The sequence below is a fragment of the Chiloscyllium plagiosum genome, unplaced genomic scaffold, assembly GCF_037043375.1.
Source record: "Chiloscyllium plagiosum isolate Xiang-an unplaced genomic scaffold, Cpla_swu_hap1 HiC_scaffold_244, whole genome shotgun sequence".
Classification (NCBI taxonomy): domain Eukaryota; kingdom Metazoa; phylum Chordata; class Chondrichthyes; order Orectolobiformes; family Hemiscylliidae; genus Chiloscyllium; species Chiloscyllium plagiosum.
The window spans coordinates 190,458-211,409 of NW_028270383.1; the positions used below are offsets into that span (position 1 = coordinate 190,458).

The following is a 20,952-nucleotide window of genomic DNA, read 5'->3' on the forward strand; positions in this document are numbered from 1 at the left end:
CTCTCACTGTCCCACAGTCACTCTCAATGTCCCACTAACTCTCACTGTCCCTCTGTCACTCACACTGTCCCTCTGTCACTCTCACTGTCCCACTCACTCTCACTGTCCCACTCACTCTCACTGTCCCACAGTAACTCTCACTGTCGCACTGTCACTTTCAATGTCCCACAATTACTCTCGCTGTCCCACGTCACTCTCAATGTCCCTCTGTCACTCTCACTGTCCCACTCACTCTCACTGTCCCACTCACTCTCACTGTCCCTCTGTCACTCTCACTGTCCCTCTGTCACTCTCACTGTCCCACTCACTCTCACTGTCGCTCTGTCCCTCTCACTGTCCCACTCTCACTGTCCCACTCACTCTCACTGTCCCACCGTCACTCTCACTGTCCCACTCACTCTCACTGTCCCACAGTCACTCTCACTGTCCCACATTCACTCTCACTGTCCCTCTGTCACTCTACCTGTCCCACTCACTCTCACTGTCCCACAGTCACTCTCACTGTCCCACAGTCACTCTCACTGTCCCTCTGTCACTCTCACTGTCCCACAGTCACTCTCACTGTCCCACAGTCACTCTCACTGTCCCACAGTCACTCTCAATGTCCCACTAACTCTCACTGTCCCTCTGTCACTCTCACTGTCCCTCTGTCACTCTCACTGTCCCACTTACTCTCACTGTCCCACTCACTCACTGTCCCACAGTCACTCTCACTGTCGCACTGTCACTTTCAATGTCCCACAGTGACTCTCACTGTCCCACAGTTACTCTCACTGTCCCACTCACACTCACTGTCCCACAGTCACTCTCAATGTCCCACTAACTCTCACTGTCCCACTCACTCTCACTGTCCCTCTGTCACTCTCACTGTCCCACTCACTCTCACTGTCCCACTCACTCTCACTGTCCCTCTGTCACTCTCACTGTCCCACTCACTCTCACTGTCCCTCTGTCACTCTCACTGTCCCACTCACTCTCACTGTCCCTCTATCCCTCTCACCGTCCCACTCACTCTCACTGTCCCACACTCACTCTCACTGTCCCACTCACTCTCACTGTCCCTCTGTCACTCTCACTGTCCCACAGTCACTCTCACTGTCCCACAGTCACTCTCACTGTCCCTCTGTCACTCTCAATGTCCCACAGTCACTCTCACTGTCCCACAGTCACTCACACTGTCCCACAGTCACTCTCAATGTCCCACTCACTCTCAATGCCCCACTGTCACTCTCACTGTCCCTCTGTCACTCTCACTGTCCCACTCACTCTCACTGTCCCACTCACTCTCACTGTCCCACTCACTCTCACTGTCCCTCTGTCACTCTCACTGTCCCTCTGTCACTCTCACTGTCCCACAGTCACTCTCACTGTCCCTCTGTCACTCTCAATGTCCCACAGTCACTCTCACTGTCCCACAGTCACTCTCACTGTCCCACATTCACTCTCACTGTCCCACAGTCACTCTCAATGTCCCACTCACTCTCAATGCCCCACTGTCACTCTCACTGTCCCACAGTCACTCTCACTGTCCCACATTCACTCTCACTGTCCCTCTGTCACTCTACCTGTCCCACTCACTCTCTCTGTCCCACAGTCACTCTCACTGTCCCTCTGTCACTCTCACTGTCCCTCTGTCACTCTCACTGTCCCACAGTCACTCTCACTGTCCCACAGTCACTCTTACTGTCCCACTCACTCTCACTGTCCCACAGTCACTCTCAATGTCCCACTAACTCTCACTGTCCCTCTGTCACTCACACTGTCCCTCTGTCACTCTCACTGTCCCACTCACTCTCACTGTCCCACTCACTCTCACTGTCCCACAGTCACTCTCACTGTCGCACTGTCACTTTCAATGTCCCACAATTACTCTCGCTGTCCCACGTCACTCTCAATGTCCCTCTGTCACTCTCACTGTCCCACTCACTCTCACTGTCCCACTCACTCTCACTGTCCCTCTGTCACTCTCACTGTCCCTCTGTCACTCTCACTGTCCCACTCACTCTCACTGTCGCTCTGTCCCTCTCACTGTCCCACTCTCACTGTCCCACTCACTCTCACTGTCCCACCGTCACTCTCACTGTCCCACTCACTCTCACTGTCCCACAGTCACTCTCACTGTCCCACATTCACTCTCACTGTCCCTCTGTCACTCTACCTGTCCCACTCACTCTCACTGTCCCACAGTCACTCTCACTGTCCCACAGTCACTCTCACTGTCCCTCTGTCACTCTCACTGTCCCACAGTCACTCTCACTGTCCCACAGTCACTCTCAATGTCCCACTAACTCTCACTGTCCCTCTGTCACTCTCACTGTCCCTCTGTCACTCTCACTGTCCCACTTACTCTCACTGTCCCACTCACTCACTGTCCCACAGTCACTCTCACTGTCGCACTGTCACTTTCAATGTCCCACAGTGACTCTCACTGTCCCACAGTTACTCTCACTGTCCCACTCACACTCACTGTCCCACAGTCACTCTCAATGTCCCACTAACTCTCACTGTCCCACTCACTCTCACAGTCCCTCTGTCACTCTCACTGTCCCACTCACTCTCACTGTCCCACTCACTCTCACTGTCCCTCTGTCACTCTCACTGTCCCACTCACTCTCACTGTCCCTCTGTCACTCTCACTGTCCCACTCACTCTCACTGTCCCTCTATCCCTCTCACCGTCCCACTCACTCTCACTGTCCCACACTCACTCTCACTGTCCCACTCACTCTCACTGTCCCTCTGTCACTCTCACTGTCCCACAGTCACTCTCACTGTCCCACAGTCACTCTCACTGTCCCTCTGTCACTCTCAATGTCCCACAGTCACTCTCACTGTCCCACAGTCACTCACACTCTCCCACAGTCACTCTCAATGTCCCACTCACTCTCAATGCCCCACTGTCACTCTCACTGTCCCTCTGTCACTCTCACTGTCCCACTCACTCTCACTGTCCCACTCACTCTCACTGTCCCACTCACTCTCACTGTCCCACAGTCACTCTCACTGTCCCTCTGTCACTTTCACTGTCCCACAGTCACTCTCAATGTCCCACTAACTCTCACTGTCCCACTCACTCTCACTGTCCCACATTCATTCTCACTGTCCCTCTGTCACTCTACCTGTCCCACTCACTCTCACTGTCCCACAGTCACTCTCACTGTCCCTCTGTCACTTTCACTGTCCCACAGTCACTCTCAATGTCCCACTAACTCTCACTGTCCCACTCACTCTCACTGTCCCTCTGTCACTCTACCTGTCCCACAGTCACTCTCACTGTCCCACAGTCACTCTCACTGTCCCACTCACTCTCACTGTCCCACAGTCACTCTCAATGTCCCACTAACTCTCACTGTCCCACTCACTCTCACTGTCCCTCTGTCACTCTCACTGTCCCACTCACTCTCACTGTCCCACAGTCACTCTCACTGTCGCACTGTCACTTTCAATGTCCCACAGTCACTCTCACTGTCCCACTAACTCTCACTGTCCCTCACACTCTCACTGTCCCACGTCACTCTCACTGTCCCTCTGTCACTCTCACTGTCCCACTCACTCTCACTGTGCCACGCACTCTCACTGTCCCTCTGTCACTCTCACTGTCCCTCTGTCACTCTCACTGTCCCACTCACTCTCACTGTCCCTCTGTCCCTCTGACTGTCCCATTCTCACTGTCCCACTCACTCTCACTGTCCCACAGTCACTCTCAATGCCCCACTAACTGTCACTGTCCCACTCACTCTCACTGTCCCTCTGTCACTCTCACTGTCCCTCTGTCACTCTCACTGTCCCACTCACTCTCACTGTCCCTCTGTCACTCTCACTGTCCCTCTGTCACTCTCACTGTCCCTATGTCACTCTCACTGTCCCTCTGTCACTCTCACTGTCCCACAGTCACTCTCACTGTCCCACAGTCACTCTCAATGTCCCACTCACTCTCACTGTCCCTCTGTCACTCTCACTGTCCCACAGTCACTCTCACTGTCCCACAGTCACTCTCACTGTCCCTCTGTCACTCTCCCTGTCCCACTCTCTCTCCCTGTCCCACTCACTCTCCCTGTCCCTCAGTCACTCTCACTGTCCGTCTGTCCCTCTCACCGTCCCACTCATTCTCACTGTCCCACACTCACTCTCAATGTCCCACTCACTCTCACTGTCCCACTCACTCTCACTGTCCCTCTGTCACTCTCACTGTCCCTCTGTCACTCTCACTGTCCCACAGTCACTCTCACTGTCCCTCTGTCACTCTCAATGTCCCACAGTCACTCTCACTGTCCCACAGTCACTCTCACTGTCCCACATTCACTCTCACTGTCCCACAGTCACTCTCAATGTCCCACTCACTCTCAATGCCCCACTGTCACTCTCACTGTCCCACAGTCACTCTCACTGTCCCACATTCACTCTCACTGTCCCTCTGTCACTCTACCTGTCCCACTCACTCTCACTGTCCCACAGTCACTCTCACTGTCCCTCTGTCACTCTCACTGTCCCTCTGTCACTCTCACTGTCCCACAGTCACTCTCACTGTCCCACAGTCACTCTTACTGTCCCACAGTCACTCTTACTGTCCCACTCACTCTCACTGTCCCACAGTCACTCTCAATGTCCCACTAACTCTCACTGTCCCTCTGTCACTCACACTGTCCCTCTGTCACTCTCACTGTCCCACTCACTCTCACTGTCCCACTCACTCTCACTGTCCCACAGTCACTCTCACTGTCGCACTGTCACTTTCAATGTCCCACAATCACTCTCGCTGTCCCACGTCACTCTCAATGTCCCTCTGTCACTCTCACTGTCCCACTCACTCTCACTGTCCCACTCACTCTCACTGTCCCTCTGTCACTCTCACTGTCCCTCTGTCACTCTCACTGTCCCACTCACTCTCACTGTCGCTCTGTCCCTCTCACTGTCCCACTCTCACTGTCCCACTCACTCTCACTGTCCCACCGTCACTCTCACTGTCCCACTCACTCTCACTGTCCCACAGTCACTCTCACTGTCCCTCTGTCACTCTACCTGTCCCACTCACTCTCACTGTCCCACAGTCACTCTCACTGTCCCACAGTCACTCTCACTGTCCCTCTGTCACTCTCACTGTCCCACAGTCACTCTCACTGTCCCACAGTCACTCTCACTGTCCCACAGTCACTCTCAATGTCCCACTAACTCTCACTGTCCCTCTGTCACTCTCACTGTCCCTCTGTCACTCTCACTGTCCCACTCACTCTCACTGTCCCACTCACTCACTGTCCCACAGTCACTCTCACTGTCGCACTGTCACTTTCAATGTCCCACAGTGACTCTCACTGTCCCACAGTTACTCTCACTGTCCCACTCACACTCACTGTCCCACAGTCACTCTCAATGTCCCACTAACTCTCACTGTCCCACTCACTCTCACTGTCCCTCTGTCACTCTCACTGTCCCACTCACTCTCACTGTCCCACTCACTCTCACTGTCCCTCTGTCACTCTCACTGTCCCACTCACTCTCACTGTCCCTCTGTCACTCTCACTGTCCCACTCACTCTCACTGTCCCTCTATCCCTCTCACCGTCCCACTCACTCTCACTGTCCCACACTCACTCTCACTGTCCCACTCACTCTCACTGTCCCTCTGTCACTCTCACTGTCCCACAGTCACTCTCACTGTCCCACAGTCACTCTCACTGTCCCTCTGTCACTCTCAATGTCCCACAGTCACTCTCACTGTCCCACAGTCACTCACACTGTCCCACAGTCACTCTCAATGTCCCACTCACTCTCAATGCCCCACTGTCACTCTCACTGTCCCTCTGTCACTCTCACTGTCCCACTCACTCTCGCTGTCCCACTCACTCTCACTGTCCCACAGTCACTCTCACTGTCCCTCTGTCACTCTCACTGTCCCACTCACTCTCACTGTCCCACTCACTCTCACTGTCCCACAGTCACTCTCACTGTCCCTCTGTCACTTTCACTGTCCCACAGTCACTCTCAATGTCCCACTAACTCTCACTGTCCCACTCACTCTCACTGTCCCACATTCATTCTCACTGTCCCTCTGTCACTCTACCTGTCCCACTCACTCTCACTGTCCCACCGTCACTCTCACTGTCCCACTCACTCTCACTGTCCCACAGTCACTCTCACTGTCCCTCTGTCACTCTACCTGTCCCACTCACTCTCACTGTCCCACAGTCACTCTCACTGTCCCACAGTCACTCTCACTGTCCCTCTGTCACTCTCACTGTCCCACAGTCACTCTCACTGTCCCACAGTCACTCTCACTGTCCCACAGTCACTCTCAATGTCCCACTAACTCTCACTGTCCCTCTGTCACTCTCACTGTCCCTCTGTCACTCTCACTGTCCCACTCACTCTCACTGTCCCACTCACTCACTGTCCCACAGTCACTCTCACTGTCGCACTGTCACTTTCAATGTCCCACAGTGACTCTCACTGTCCCACAGTTACTCTCACTGTCCCACTCACACTCACTGTCCCACAGTCACTCTCAATGTCCCACTAACTCTCACTGTCCCACTCACTCTCACTGTCCCTCTGTCACTCTCACTGTCCCACTCACTCTCACTGTCCCACTCACTCTCACTGTCCCTCTGTCACTCTCACTGTCCCACTCACTCTCACTGTCCCTCTGTCACTCTCACTGTCCCACTCACTCTCACTGTCCCTCTATCCCTCTCACCGTCCCACTCACTCTCACTGTCCCACACTCACTCTCACTGTCCCACTCACTCTCACTGTCCCTCTGTCACTCTCACTGTCCCACAGTCACTCTCACTGTCCCACAGTCACTCTCACTGTCCCTCTGTCACTCTCAATGTCCCACAGTCACTCTCACTGTCCCACAGTCACTCACACTGTCCCACAGTCACTCTCAATGTCCCACTCACTCTCAATGCCCCACTGTCACTCTCACTGTCCCTCTGTCACTCTCACTGTCCCACTCACTCTCGCTGTCCCACTCACTCTCACTGTCCCACAGTCACTCTCACTGTCCCTCTGTCACTCTCACTGTCCCACTCACTCTCACTGTCCCACTCACTCTCACTGTCCCACAGTCACTCTCACTGTCCCTCTGTCACTTTCACTGTCCCACAGTCACTCTCAATGTCCCACTAACTCTCACTGTCCCACTCACTCTCACTGTCCCACATTCATTCTCACTGTCCCTCTGTCACTCAACCTGTCCCACTCACTCTCACTGTCCCACAGTCACTCTCACTGTCCCTCTGTCACTTTCACTGTCCCACAGTCACTCTCAATGTCCCACTAACTCTCACTGTCCCACTCACTCTCACTGTCCCTCTGTCACTCTACCTGTCCCACAGTCACTCTCACTGTCCCACAGTCACTCTCACTGTCCCACTCACTCTCACTGTCCCACAGTCACTCTCAATGTCCCACTAACTCTCACTGTCCCACTCACTCTCACTGTCCCTCTGTCACTCTCACTGTCCCACTCACTCTCACTGTCCCACAGTCACTCTCACTGTCGCACTGTCACTTTCAATGTCCCACAGTCACTCTCACTGTCCCACTAACTCTCACTGTCCCTCACACTCTCACTGTCCCACGTCACTCTCACTGTCCCTCTGTCACTCTCACTGTCCCACTCACTCTCACTGTGCCACGCACTCTCACTGTCCCTCTGTCACTCTCACTGTCCCTCTGTCACTCTCACTGTCCCACTCACTCTCACTGTCCCTCTGTCCCTCTGACTGTCCCATTCTCACTGTCCCACTCACTCTCACTGTCCCACAGTCACTCTCAATGTCCCACTAACTGTCACTGTCCCACTCACTCTCAATGTCCCTCTGTCACTCTCACTGTCCCACTCACTCTCACTGTCCCACTCACTCTCAATGTCCCACTCACTCTCACTGTCCCTCTGTCACTCTCAATGTCCCTCTGTCACTCTCACTGTCCCACAGTCACTCTCACTGTCCCTCTGTCACTCTCAATGTCCCACTCACTCTCACTGTCCCTCTGACTGTCTCACTCTCACTGTCCTACTCACTCTCACTGTCCCTCTGTCACTCTCACTGTCCCACTCACTCTCACTGTCCCTCTTTCCCTCTCACTGTCCCACTCTCCCTCTCACTGTCCCACTCTCACTGTCCCACTTACTCTCACTGTCCCACACTCACTCTCAATGTCCCACTAACTCTCACTGTCCCACTCACTCTCACTGTCCCTCTGTCACTCTCACTGTCCCACACTCACTCTCAGTGTCCCACGAACTCTCACTGTCCCACTCACTCTCACTGTCCCACAGTCACTCTCACTGTCCCACAGTCACTCTCAATGTCCCACTAACTCTCACTGTCCCTCTGTCACTCTCCCTGTCCCACTCACTCTCCCTGTCCCACAGTCACTCTCACTGTCCCTCTGTCACTCTCAATGTCCCACAGTCACTCTCACTGTCCCACAGTCACTCTCAATGTCCCACTCACTCTCACTGCCCCACTGTCACTCTCACTGTCCCTCTGTCACTCTCACTGTCCCACTCACTCTCGCTGTCCCACTCACTCTCACTGTCCCACAGTCACTCTCACTGTCCCTCTGTCACTCTCACTGTCCCACTCACTCTCACTGTCCCACTCACTCTCACTGTCCCACATTCATTCTCACTGTCCCTCTGTCACTCTACCTGTCCCACTCACTCTCACTGTCCCACAGTCACTCTCACTGTCCCCCTGTCACTTTCACTGTCCCACAGTCACTCTCAATGTCCCACTAACTCTCACTGTCCCACTCACTCTCACTGTCCCACATTCATTCTCACTGTCCCTCTGTCACTCTACCTGTCCCACTCACTCTCACTGTCCCACAGTCACTCTCACTGTCCCTCTGTCACTTTCACTGTCCCACAGTCACTCTCAATGTCACACTAACTCTCACTGTCCCACTCACTCTCACTGTCCCTCTGTCACTCTCACTGTCCCTCTGTCACTCTCACTGTCCCACAGTCACTCTCACTGTCCCACAGTCACTCTCACTGTCCCACAGTCACTCTCACTGTCCCACTCACTCTCACTGTCCCACAGTCACTCTCAATGTCCCACTAACTCTCACTGTCCCACTCACTCTCACTGTCCCTCTGTCACTCTCACTGTCCCACTCAGTCTCACTGTCCCACAGTCACTCTCACTGTCGCACTGTCACTTTCAATGTCCCACAGTCACTCTCACTGTCCCACTAACTCTCACTGTCCCTCACACTCTCACTGTCCCACGTCACTCTCACTGTCCCTCTGTCACTCTCACTGTCCCACTCACTCTCACTGTGCCACGCACTCTCACTGTCCCTCTGTCACTCTCACTGTCCCTCTGTCACTCTCACTGTCCCACTCACTCTCACTGTCCCTCTGTCCCTCTCACTGTCCCATTCTCACTGTCCCACTCACTCTCACTGTCCCACAGTCACTCTCAATGTCCCACTAACTCTCACTGTCCCACTCACTCTCACTGTCCCACTCACTCTCAATGTCCCACTCACTCTCACTGTCCCTCTGTCACTCTCAATGTCCCTCTGTCACTCTCACTGTCCCACAGTCACTCTCACTGTCCCTCTGTCACTCTCAATGTCCCACTCACTCTCACTGTCCCTCTGTCCCTCTGACTGTCTCACTCTCACTGTCCTACTCACTCTCACTGTCCCTCTGTCACTCTCATTGTCCCACTCACTCTCACTGTCCCTCTGTCCCTCTCACTGTCCCACTCTCACTGTCCCACTCACTCTCACTGTCCCACACTCACTCTCAATGTCCCACTAACTCTCACTGTCCCACTCACTCTCACTGTCCCTCTGTCACTCTCACTGTCCCACACTCACTCTCAATGTCCCACGAACTCTCACTGTCCCACTCACTCTCACTGTCCCACAGTCACTCTCACTGTCCCACAGTCACTCTCAATGTCCCACTAACTCTCACTGTCCCTCTGTCACTCTCCCTGTCCCACTCACTCTCCCTGTCCCACTCACTCTCACTGTCCCACACTCACTCTCACTGTCCCACTCACTCTCACTGTCCCTCTGTCACTCTCACTGTCCCTCTGTCACTCTCACTGTCCCACAGTCACTCTCACTGTCCCTCTGTCACTCTCACTGTCCCACAGTCACTCTCACTGTCCCACTCACTCTCACTGTCCCACAGTCACTCTCAATGTCCCACTAACTCTCACTGTCCCACTCACTCTCACTGTCCCTCTGTCACTCTCACTGTCCCACTCACTCTCACTGTCCCACAGTCACTCTCACTGTCGCACTGTCACTTTCAATGTCCCACAGTCACTCTCACTGTCCCACTAACTCTCACTGTCCCTCACACTCTCACTGTCCCACGTCACTCTCACTGTCCCTCTGTCACTCTCACTGTCCCACTCACTCTCACTGTCCCTCTGTCACTCTCACTGTCCCTCTGTCACTCTCACTGTCCCACAGTCACTCTCACTGTCCCACTCACTCTCACTGTCCCACTCACTCTCACTGTCCCACACTCACTCTCAATGTCCCACTAACTCTCACTGTCCCACTCACTCTCACTGTCCCTCTGTCACTCTCACTGTCCCACTCACTCTCACTGTCCCACAGTCACTCTCACTGTCGCACTGTCACTTTCAATGTCCCACAGTCACTCTCACTGTCCCACTAACTCTCACTGTCACTCTCACTGTCCCTCTGTCACTCTCACTGTCCCACTCACTCTCACTGTCCCACTCACTCTCACTGTCCCTCTGTCACTCTCACTGTCCCACAGTCACTCTCACTGTCCCACTCACTCTCACTGTCCCTCTGTCACTCTCACTGTCCACTCACTCTCACTGTCCCACAGTCACTCTCACTGTCCCTCTGTCACTCTCCCTGTCCCACTCACTCTCCCTGTCCCACTCACTCTCACTGTCCCACAGTCACTCTCACTGTCCCTCTGTCACTCTCACTGTCCCTCTGTCACTCTCACTGTCCCACTCACTCTCACTGTCCCTCTGTCACTCTCACTGTCCCTCTGTCACTCTCACTGTCCCTATGTCACTCTCACTGTCCCTCTGTCACTCTCACTGTCCCACAGTCACTCTCACTGTCCCACAGTCACTCTCAATGTCCCACTCACTCTCACTGTCCCTCTGTCACTCTCACTGTCCCACAGTCACTCTCACTGTCCCACAGTCACTCTCACTGTCCCTCTGTCACTCTCCCTGTCCCACTCTCTCTCCCTGTCCCACTCACTCTCCCTGTCCCTCAGTCACTCTCACTGTCCGTCTGTCCCTCTCACCGTCCCACTCATTCTCACTGTCCCACACTCACTCTCAATGTCCCACTCACTCTCACTGTCCCACTCACTCTCACTGTCCCTCTGTCACTCTCACTGTCCCTCTGTCACTCTCACTGTCCCACAGTCACTCTCACTGTCCCTCTGTCACTCTCAATGTCCCACAGTCACTCTCACTGTCCCACAGTCACTCTCACTGTCCCACATTCACTCTCACTGTCCCACAGTCACTCTCAATGTCCCACTCACTCTCAATGCCCCACTGTCACTCTCACTGTCCCACAGTCACTCTCACTGTCCCACATTCACTCTCACTGTCCCTCTGTCACTCTACCTGTCCCACTCACTCTCACTGTCCCACAGTCACTCTCACTGTCCCTCTGTCACTCTCACTGTCCCTCTGTCACTCTCACTGTCCCACAGTCACTCTCACTGTCCCACAGTCACTCTTACTGTCCCACAGTCACTCTTACTGTCCCACTCACTCTCACTGTCCCACAGTCACTCTCAATGTCCCACTAACTCTCACTGTCCCTCTGTCACTCACACTGTCCCTCTGTCACTCTCACTGTCCCACTCACTCTCACTGTCCCACTCACTCTCACTGTCCCACAGTCACTCTCACTGTCGCACTGTCACTTTCAATGTCCCACAATCACTCTCGCTGTCCCACGTCACTCTCAATGTCCCTCTGTCACTCTCACTGTCCCACTCACTCTCACTGTCCCACTCACTCTCACTGTCCCTCTGTCACTCTCACTGTCCCTCTGTCACTCTCACTGTCCCACTCACTCTCACTGTCGCTCTGTCCCTCTCACTGTCCCACTCTCACTGTCCCACTCACTCTCACTGTCCCACCGTCACTCTCACTGTCCCACTCACTCTCACTGTCCCACAGTCACTCTCACTGTCCCTCTGTCACTCTACCTGTCCCACTCACTCTCACTGTCCCACAGTCACTCTCACTGTCCCACAGTCACTCTCACTGTCCCTCTGTCACTCTCACTGTCCCACAGTCACTCTCACTGTCCCACAGTCACTCTCACTGTCCCACAGTCACTCTCAATGTCCCACTAACTCTCACTGTCCCTCTGTCACTCTCACTGTCCCTCTGTCACTCTCACTGTCCCACTCACTCTCACTGTCCCACTCACTCACTGTCCCACAGTCACTCTCACTGTCGCACTGTCACTTTCAATGTCCCACAGTGACTCTCACTGTCCCACAGTTACTCTCACTGTCCCACTCACACTCACTGTCCCACAGTCACTCTCAATGTCCCACTAACTCTCACTGTCCCACTCACTCTCACTGTCCCTCTGTCACTCTCACTGTCCCACTCACTCTCACTGTCCCACTCACTCTCACTGTCCCTCTGTCACTCTCACTGTCCCACTCACTCTCACTGTCCCTCTGTCACTCTCACTGTCCCACTCACTCTCACTGTCCCTCTATCCCTCTCACCGTCCCACTCACTCTCACTGTCCCACACTCACTCTCACTGTCCCACTCACTCTCACTGTCCCTCTGTCACTCTCACTGTCCCACAGTCACTCTCACTGTCCCACAGTCACTCTCACTGTCCCTCTGTCACTCTCAATGTCCCACAGTCACTCTCACTGTCCCACAGTCACTCACACTGTCCCACAGTCACTCTCAATGTCCCACTCACTCTCAATGCCCCACTGTCACTCTCACTGTCCCTCTGTCACTCTCACTGTCCCACTCACTCTCGCTGTCCCACTCACTCTCACTGTCCCACAGTCACTCTCACTGTCCCTCTGTCACTCTCACTGTCCCACTCACTCTCACTGTCCCACTCACTCTCACTGTCCCACAGTCACTCTCACTGTCCCTCTGTCACTTTCACTGTCCCACAGTCACTCTCAATGTCCCACTAACTCTCACTGTCCCACTCACTCTCACTGTCCCACATTCATTCTCACTGTCCCTCTGTCACTCTACCTGTCCCACTCACTCTCACTGTCCCACCGTCACTCTCACTGTCCCACTCACTCTCACTGTCCCACAGTCACTCTCACTGTCCCTCTGTCACTCTACCTGTCCCACTCACTCTCACTGTCCCACAGTCACTCTCACTGTCCCACAGTCACTCTCACTGTCCCTCTGTCACTCTCACTGTCCCACAGTCACTCTCACTGTCCCACAGTCACTCTCACTGTCCCACAGTCACTCTCAATGTCCCACTAACTCTCACTGTCCCTCTGTCACTCTCACTGTCCCTCTGTCACTCTCACTGTCCCACTCACTCTCACTGTCCCACTCACTCACTGTCCCACAGTCACTCTCACTGTCGCACTGTCACTTTCAATGTCCCACAGTGACTCTCACTGTCCCACAGTTACTCTCACTGTCCCACTCACACTCACTGTCCCACAGTCACTCTCAATGTCCCACTAACTCTCACTGTCCCACTCACTCTCACTGTCCCTCTGTCACTCTCACTGTCCCACTCACTCTCACTGTCCCACTCACTCTCACTGTCCCTCTGTCACTCTCACTGTCCCACTCACTCTCACTGTCCCTCTGTCACTCTCACTGTCCCACTCACTCTCACTGTCCCTCTATCCCTCTCACCGTCCCACTCACTCTCACTGTCCCACACTCACTCTCACTGTCCCACTCACTCTCACTGTCCCTCTGTCACTCTCACTGTCCCACAGTCACTCTCACTGTCCCACAGTCACTCTCACTGTCCCTCTGTCACTCTCAATGTCCCACAGTCACTCTCACTGTCCCACAGTCACTCACACTGTCCCACAGTCACTCTCAATGTCCCACTCACTCTCAATGCCCCACTGTCACTCTCACTGTCCCTCTGTCACTCTCACTGTCCCACTCACTCTCGCTGTCCCACTCACTCTCACTGTCCCACAGTCACTCTCACTGTCCCTCTGTCACTCTCACTGTCCCACTCACTCTCACTGTCCCACTCACTCTCACTGTCCCACAGTCACTCTCACTGTCCCTCTGTCACTTTCACTGTCCCACAGTCACTCTCAATGTCCCTCTGTCACTCTCACTGTCCCACTCACTCTCGCTGTCCCACTCACTCTCACTGTCCCACAGTCACTCTCACTGTCCCTCTGTCACTCTCACTGTCCCACTCACTCTCACTGTCCCACTCACTCTCACTGTCCCACAGTCACTCTCACTGTCCCTCTGTCACTTTCACTGTCCCACAGTCACTCTCAATGTCCCACTAACTCTCACTGTCCCACTCACTCTCACTGTCCCACATTCATTCTCACTGTCCCTCTGTCACTCTACCTGTCCCACTCTCTCTCACTGTCCCACAGTCACTCTCACTGTCCCTCTGTCACTTTCACTGTCCCACAGTCACTCTCAATGTCCCACTAACTCTCACTGTCCCACTCACTCTCACTGTCCCTCTGTCACTCTACCTGTCCCACAGTCACTCTCACTGTCCCACAGTCACTCTCACTGTCCCACTCACTCTCACTGTCCCACAGTCACTCTCAATGTCCCACTAACTCTCACTGTCCCACTCACTCTCACTGTCCCTCTGTCACTCTCACTGTCCCACTCACTCTCACTGTCCCACAGTCACTCTCACTGTCGCACTGTCACTTTCAATGTCCCACAGTCACTCTCACTGTCCCACTAACTCTCACTGTCCCTCACACTCTCACTGTCCCACGTCACTCTCACTGTCCCTCTGTCACTCTCACTGTCCCACTCACTCTCACTGTGCCACGCACTCTCACTGTCCCTCTGTCACTCTCACTGTCCCTCTGTCACTCTCACTGTCCCACTCACTCTCACTGTCCCTCTGTCCCTCTGACTGTCCCATTCTCACTGTCCCACTCACTCACTGTCCCACAGTCACTCTCAATGTCCCACTAACTGTCACTGTCCCACTCACTCTCACTGTCCCTCTGTCACTCTCACTGTCCCACTCACTCTCACTGTCCCACTCACTCTCAATGTCCCACTCACTCTCACTGTCCCTCTGTCACTCTCAATGTCCCTCTGTCACTCTCACTGTCCCACAGTCACTCTCACTGTCCCTCTGTCACTCTCAATGTCCCACTCACTCTCACTGTCCCTCTGTCCCTCTGACTGTCTCACTCTCACTGTCCTACTCACTCTCACTGTCCCTCTGTCACTCTCACTGTCCCACTCACTCTCACTGTCCCTCTTTCCCTCTCACTGTCCCACTCTCCCTCTCACTGTCCCACTCTCACTGTCCCACTTACTCTCACTGTCCCACACTCACTCTCAATGTCCCACTAACTCTCACTGTCCCACTCACTCTCACTGTCCCTCTGTCACTCTCACTGTCCCACACTCACTCTCAGTGTCCCACGAACTCTCACTGTCCCACTCACTCTCACTGTCCCACAGTCACTCTCACTGTCCCACAGTCACTCTCAATGTCCCACTAACTCTCACTGTCCCTCTGTCACTCTCCCTGTCCCACTCACTCTCCCTGTCCCACAGTCACTCTCACTGTCCCTCTGTCACTCTCAATGTCCCACAGTCACTCTCACTGTCCCACAGTCACTCTCAATGTCCCACTCACTCTCACTGCCCCACTGTCACTCTCACTGTCCCTCTGTCACTCTCACTGTCCCACTCACTCTCGCTGTCCCACTCACTCTCACTGTCCCACAGTCACTCTCACTGTCCCTCTGTCACTCTCACTGTCCCACTCACTCTCACTGTCCCACTCACTCTCACTGTCCCACATTCATTCTCACTGTCCCTCTGTCACTCTACCTGTCCCACTCACTCTCACTGTCCCACAGTCACTCTCACTGTCCCCCTGTCACTTTCACTGTCCCACAGTCACTCTCAATGTCCCACTAACTCTCACTGTCCCACTCACTCTCACTGTCCCACATTCATTCTCACTGTCCCTCTGTCACTCTACCTGTCCCACTCACTCTCACTGTCCCACAGTCACTCTCACTGTCCCTCTGTCACTTTCACTGTCCCACAGTCACTCTCAATGTCACACTAACTCTCACTGTCCCACTCACTCTCACTGTCCCTCTGTCACTCTCACTGTCCCTCTGTCACTCTCACTGTCCCACAGTCACTCTCACTGTCCCACAGTCACTCTCACTGTCCCACAGTCACTCTCACTGTCCCACTCACTCTCACTGTCCCACAGTCACTCTCAATGTCCCACTAACTCTCACTGTCCCACTCACTCTCACTGTCCCTCTGTCACTCTCACTGTCCCACTCAGTCTCACTGTCCCACAGTCACTCTCACTGTCGCACTGTCACTTTCAATGTCCCACAGTCACTCTCACTGTCCCACTAACTCTCACTGTCCCTCACACTCTCACTGTCCCACGTCACTCTCACTGTCCCTCTGTCACTCTCACTGTCCCACTCACTCTCACTGTGCCACGCACTCTCACTGTCCCTCTGTCACTCTCACTGTCCCTCTGTCACTCTCACTGTCCCACTCACTCTCACTGTCCCTCTGTCCCTCTCACTGTCCCATTCTCACTGTCCCACTCACTCTCACTGTCCCACAGTTACTCTCAATGTCCCACTAACTCTCACTGTCCCACTCACTCTCACTGTCCCACTCACTCTCAATGTCCCACTCACTCTCACTGTCCCTCTGTCACTCTCAATGTCCCTCTGTCACTCTCACTGTCCCACAGTCACTCTCACTGTCCCTCTGTCACTCTCAATGTCCCACTCACTCTCACTGTCCCTCTGTCCCTCTGACTGTCTCACTCTCACTGTCCTACTCACTCTCACTGTCCCACTCACTCTCACTGTCCCTCTGTCCCTCTCACTGTCCCACTCTCACTGTCCCACTCACTCTCACTGTCCCACACTCACTCTCAATGTCCCACTAACTCTCACTGTCCCACTCACTCTCACTGTCCCTCTGTCACTCTCACTGTCCCACACTCACTCTCAATGTCCCACGAACTCTCACTGTCCCACTCACTCTCACTGTCCCACAGTCACTCTCACTGTCCCACAGTCACTCTCAATGTCCCACTAACTCTCACTGTCCCTCTGTCACTCTCCCTGTCCCACTCACTCTCCCTGTCCCACTCACTCTCACTGTCCCACACTCACTCTCACTGTCCCACTCACTCTCACTGTCCCTCTGTCACTCTCACTGTCCCTCTGTCACTCTCACTGTCCCACAGTCACTCTCACTGTCCCTCTGTCACTCTCACTGTCCCACAGTCACTCTCACTGTCCCACTCACTCTCACTGTCCCACAGTCACTCTCAATGTCCCACTAACTCTCACTGTCCCACTCACTCTCACTGTCCCTCTGTCACTCTCACTGTCCCACTCACTCTCACTGTCCCACAGTCACTCTCACTGTCGCACTGTCACTTTCAATGTCCCACAGTCACTCTCACTGTCCCACTAACTCTCACTGTCCCTCACACTCTCACTGTCCCACGTCACTCTCACTGTCCCTCTGTCACTCTCACTGTCCCACTCACTCTCACTGTCCCTCTGTCACTCTCACTGTCCCTCTGTCACTCTCACTGTCCCACAGTCACTCTCACTGTCCCACTCACTCTCACTGTCCCACTCACTCTCACTGTCCCACACTCACTCTCAATGTCCCACTAACTCTCACTGTCCCACTCACTCTCACTGTCCCTCTGTCACTCTCACTGTCCCACTCACTCTCACTGTCCCACAGTCACTCTCACTGTCGCACTGTCACTTTCAATGTCCCACAGTCACTCTCACTGTCCCACTAACTCTCACTGTCACTCTCACTGTCCCTCTGTCACTCTCACTGTCCCACTCACTCTCACTGTCCCACTCACTCTCACTGTCCCTCTGTCACTCTCACTGTCCCTCTGTCACTCTCACTGTCCCACTCACTCTCACTGTCCCACAGTCACTCTCACTGTCCCACAGTAACTCTCAATGTCCCACTAACTCTCACTGTCCCTCTGTCACTCTCACTGTCCACTCACTCTCACTGTCCCACAGTCACTCTCACTGTCCCTCTGTCACTCTCCCTGTCCCACTCACTCTCCCTGTCCCACTCACTCTCACTGTCCCACAGTCACTCTCACTGTCCCTCTGTCACTCTCACTGTCCCTCTGTCACTCTCAATGTCCCTCTGTCACTCTCAATGTCCCTCTGTCACTCTCACTGTCCCACAGTCACTCTCACTGTCCCTCTGTCACTCTCAATGTCCCACTCACTCTCACTGTCCCTCTGTCCCTCTCACTGCCCCACTCTCACTGTCCCACTCACTCTCACTGTCCCTCTGTCACTCTCACTGTCCCACTCACTCTCACTGTCCCTCTGTCCCTCTCACTGTCCCACTCTCACTGTCCCACTCACTCTCACTGTCCCACACTCACTCTCAATGTCCCACTAACTCTCACTGTCCCACTCACTCTCACTGTCCCTCTGTCACTCTCACTGTCCCTCTGTCACTCTCACTGTCCCACAGTCACTCTCACTGTCCCTCTGTCACTCTCAATGTCCCACAGTCACTCTCACTGTCCCACAGTCACTCTCAATGTCCCACTAACTCTCACTGTCCCTCTCACTGTCCACTCACTCTCACTGTCCCACAGTCACTCTACTGTCCCTCTGTCACTCTCCCTGTCCCACTCACTCTCCCTGTCCCACTCACTCTCACCGTCCCACTCACTCTCACTGTCCCACTCACTCTCACTGTCCCTCTGTCACTCTCACTGTCCCTCTGTCACTCTCACTGTCCTTCTGTCACTCTCACTGTCCCTCTGTCCCTCTCACTGTTCCTCTGTCACTCTCACTGTCCCACAGTCACTCTCACTGTCCCTCTGTCACTCTCACTGTCCCACAGTCACTCTCACTGTCCCTCTGTCACTCTCACTGTCCCACTCACGCTCACTGTCCCACTCACTCTCACTGTCCCACTGTCACTCTCACTGTCCCACAGTCACTCTCACTGTCCCACAGTCACTCTCACTGTCCCTCTGTCACTCTCACTGTCCCACAGTCACTCTCAATGTCCCACTGTCACTCTCAATGTCCCACAGTCACTCTCACTGTCCCACAGTCACTCTTACTGTCCTTCTGTCACTCTCACTGTCCCACTCACTCTCACTGTCCCACTCACTCTCAATGTCCCACTGTCACTCTCACTGTCCCTCTGTCACTCTCAATGTCCCACAGTCACTCTCAATGTCCCTCTGTCACTCTCACTGTCCCACAGTCACTCTCACTGTCCCACTAACTCTCACTGTCCCTCACACTCTCACTGTCCCACGTCACTCTCACTGTCCCTCTGTCACTCTCACTGTCCCACTCACTCTCACTGTCCCTCTGTCACTCTCACTGTCCCACTCACTCTCACTGTCCCTCTGTCCCTCTCACTGTCCCACTCTCACTGTCCCACTCACTCTCACTGTCCCACAGTCACTCTCAATGTCCCACTAACTCTCACTGTCCCACTCACTCTCACTGTCCCACTCACTCTCACTGTCCCACAGTCACTCTCACTGTCGAACTGTCACCTTCAATGTCCCACAGTCTCTCTCACTGTCCCACTAACTCTCACTGTCCTATTGTCACTCTCGCTGTCCCAGAGTCACTCTCGCTGTCCCAGAGTCACTCTCACTGTCCCACAGTCACTCTGACTATCCCACAGTCACTCTCACTGTCCCTCTTTCACTCTCACTGTCCCTCTTTCACTCTCACTGTCCCACTCACTCTCAATGTCCCACAGTCACTCTCACTGTCCCACTGTCACTCTCACTGTCCCACTGTCACTCTCACTGTCCCACTGTCACTCTCACTGTCCCACTGTCACTCTCACTGTCCCACTGTCACTCTCACTGTCCCACTGTCACACACACTGTCCCACCCACTGTTCCTCTGTCTCTATCACTGTCCCACAGTCACTCTCACTGTCCCTCTCCCTGTCCCTCTGTTGCTGGTCACAGTGAGTGAGCTGTGAATGGTGTCTAGCACAGGGATCCATACCTAACACCCTGCCTATCCCTGCGAGCCTGAGTATGGCCCGGTTTGGTCCCAGTGTTCCTCTCTCCCCACTTTCCCTGTTTGTCTTTCACTCTGATCGTCCCCTTCACCCCCGAATGTCAGCTGCGCACTCCCTCTCCCCCTCCTTCCCTCCCGTTCTCTCCCCCTCTTGCTGCTGCTGGTTACTGAAGCCTCATGGTGTGGGGTGTGGCATTGCCCAGGCCTGGGGTGGGGGACACCTGGGCTGCTGGAAGCTGCCTTTAACCCTGTGACCTGTCCTGTAGGTGGTGGCAGTGGGATCGGTCGCGCTGTGTGCCAGCGCTTTGCGAAGGAGGGAGCCGCGGTGGCAGTGGTGGACATCGACCAAGGGGCAGCTGAGGAAACCCTGCGGAGCCTGTCCTCCAATCAGCAGCAGCACTCGCTGTTTGTCACCGACGTGACCTCCTCTGAGCGTGTCCGCAGCCTCGTGGCTGATATTCAGGTAGGACGGACTGATATTGGCAGCACTCGGACCCACGCACAGGCCTGGCAACGCACTCTCCAACAGCAGCTTACACAGTCACAGAGACGTACAGCATGGAAACAGACCCTTCGGTCCAACCCGTCCATGCCAACCAGATGTCCCAACCCAATCTAGTCCCACCTGCCAGCACCCGGCCCATATCCCTCCAAATCCTTCCTATTCATATACTCATCCAAAT

The 20,952-nt window shown here is 54.3% G+C and overlaps 1 protein-coding gene across 1 annotated transcript in view; it reads left to right on the forward strand.

The window, feature by feature from the left end:
• LOC148133637 ((3R)-3-hydroxyacyl-CoA dehydrogenase-like) overlaps positions 1-20,732 on the forward strand; it is a gene marked incomplete at its 3' end in the record, with an annotated part of 163,147 nt that extends 142,415 nt beyond the window's left edge. The window contains exon 2 of the mRNA XM_087985775.1: positions 20,536-20,732. Coding sequence (XP_087841901.1) covers positions 20,536-20,732 — 197 coding nt within the window. The remainder of the gene's footprint in view (positions 1-20,535) is intronic.
• Positions 20,733-20,952: the final 220 nt, after the last annotated feature.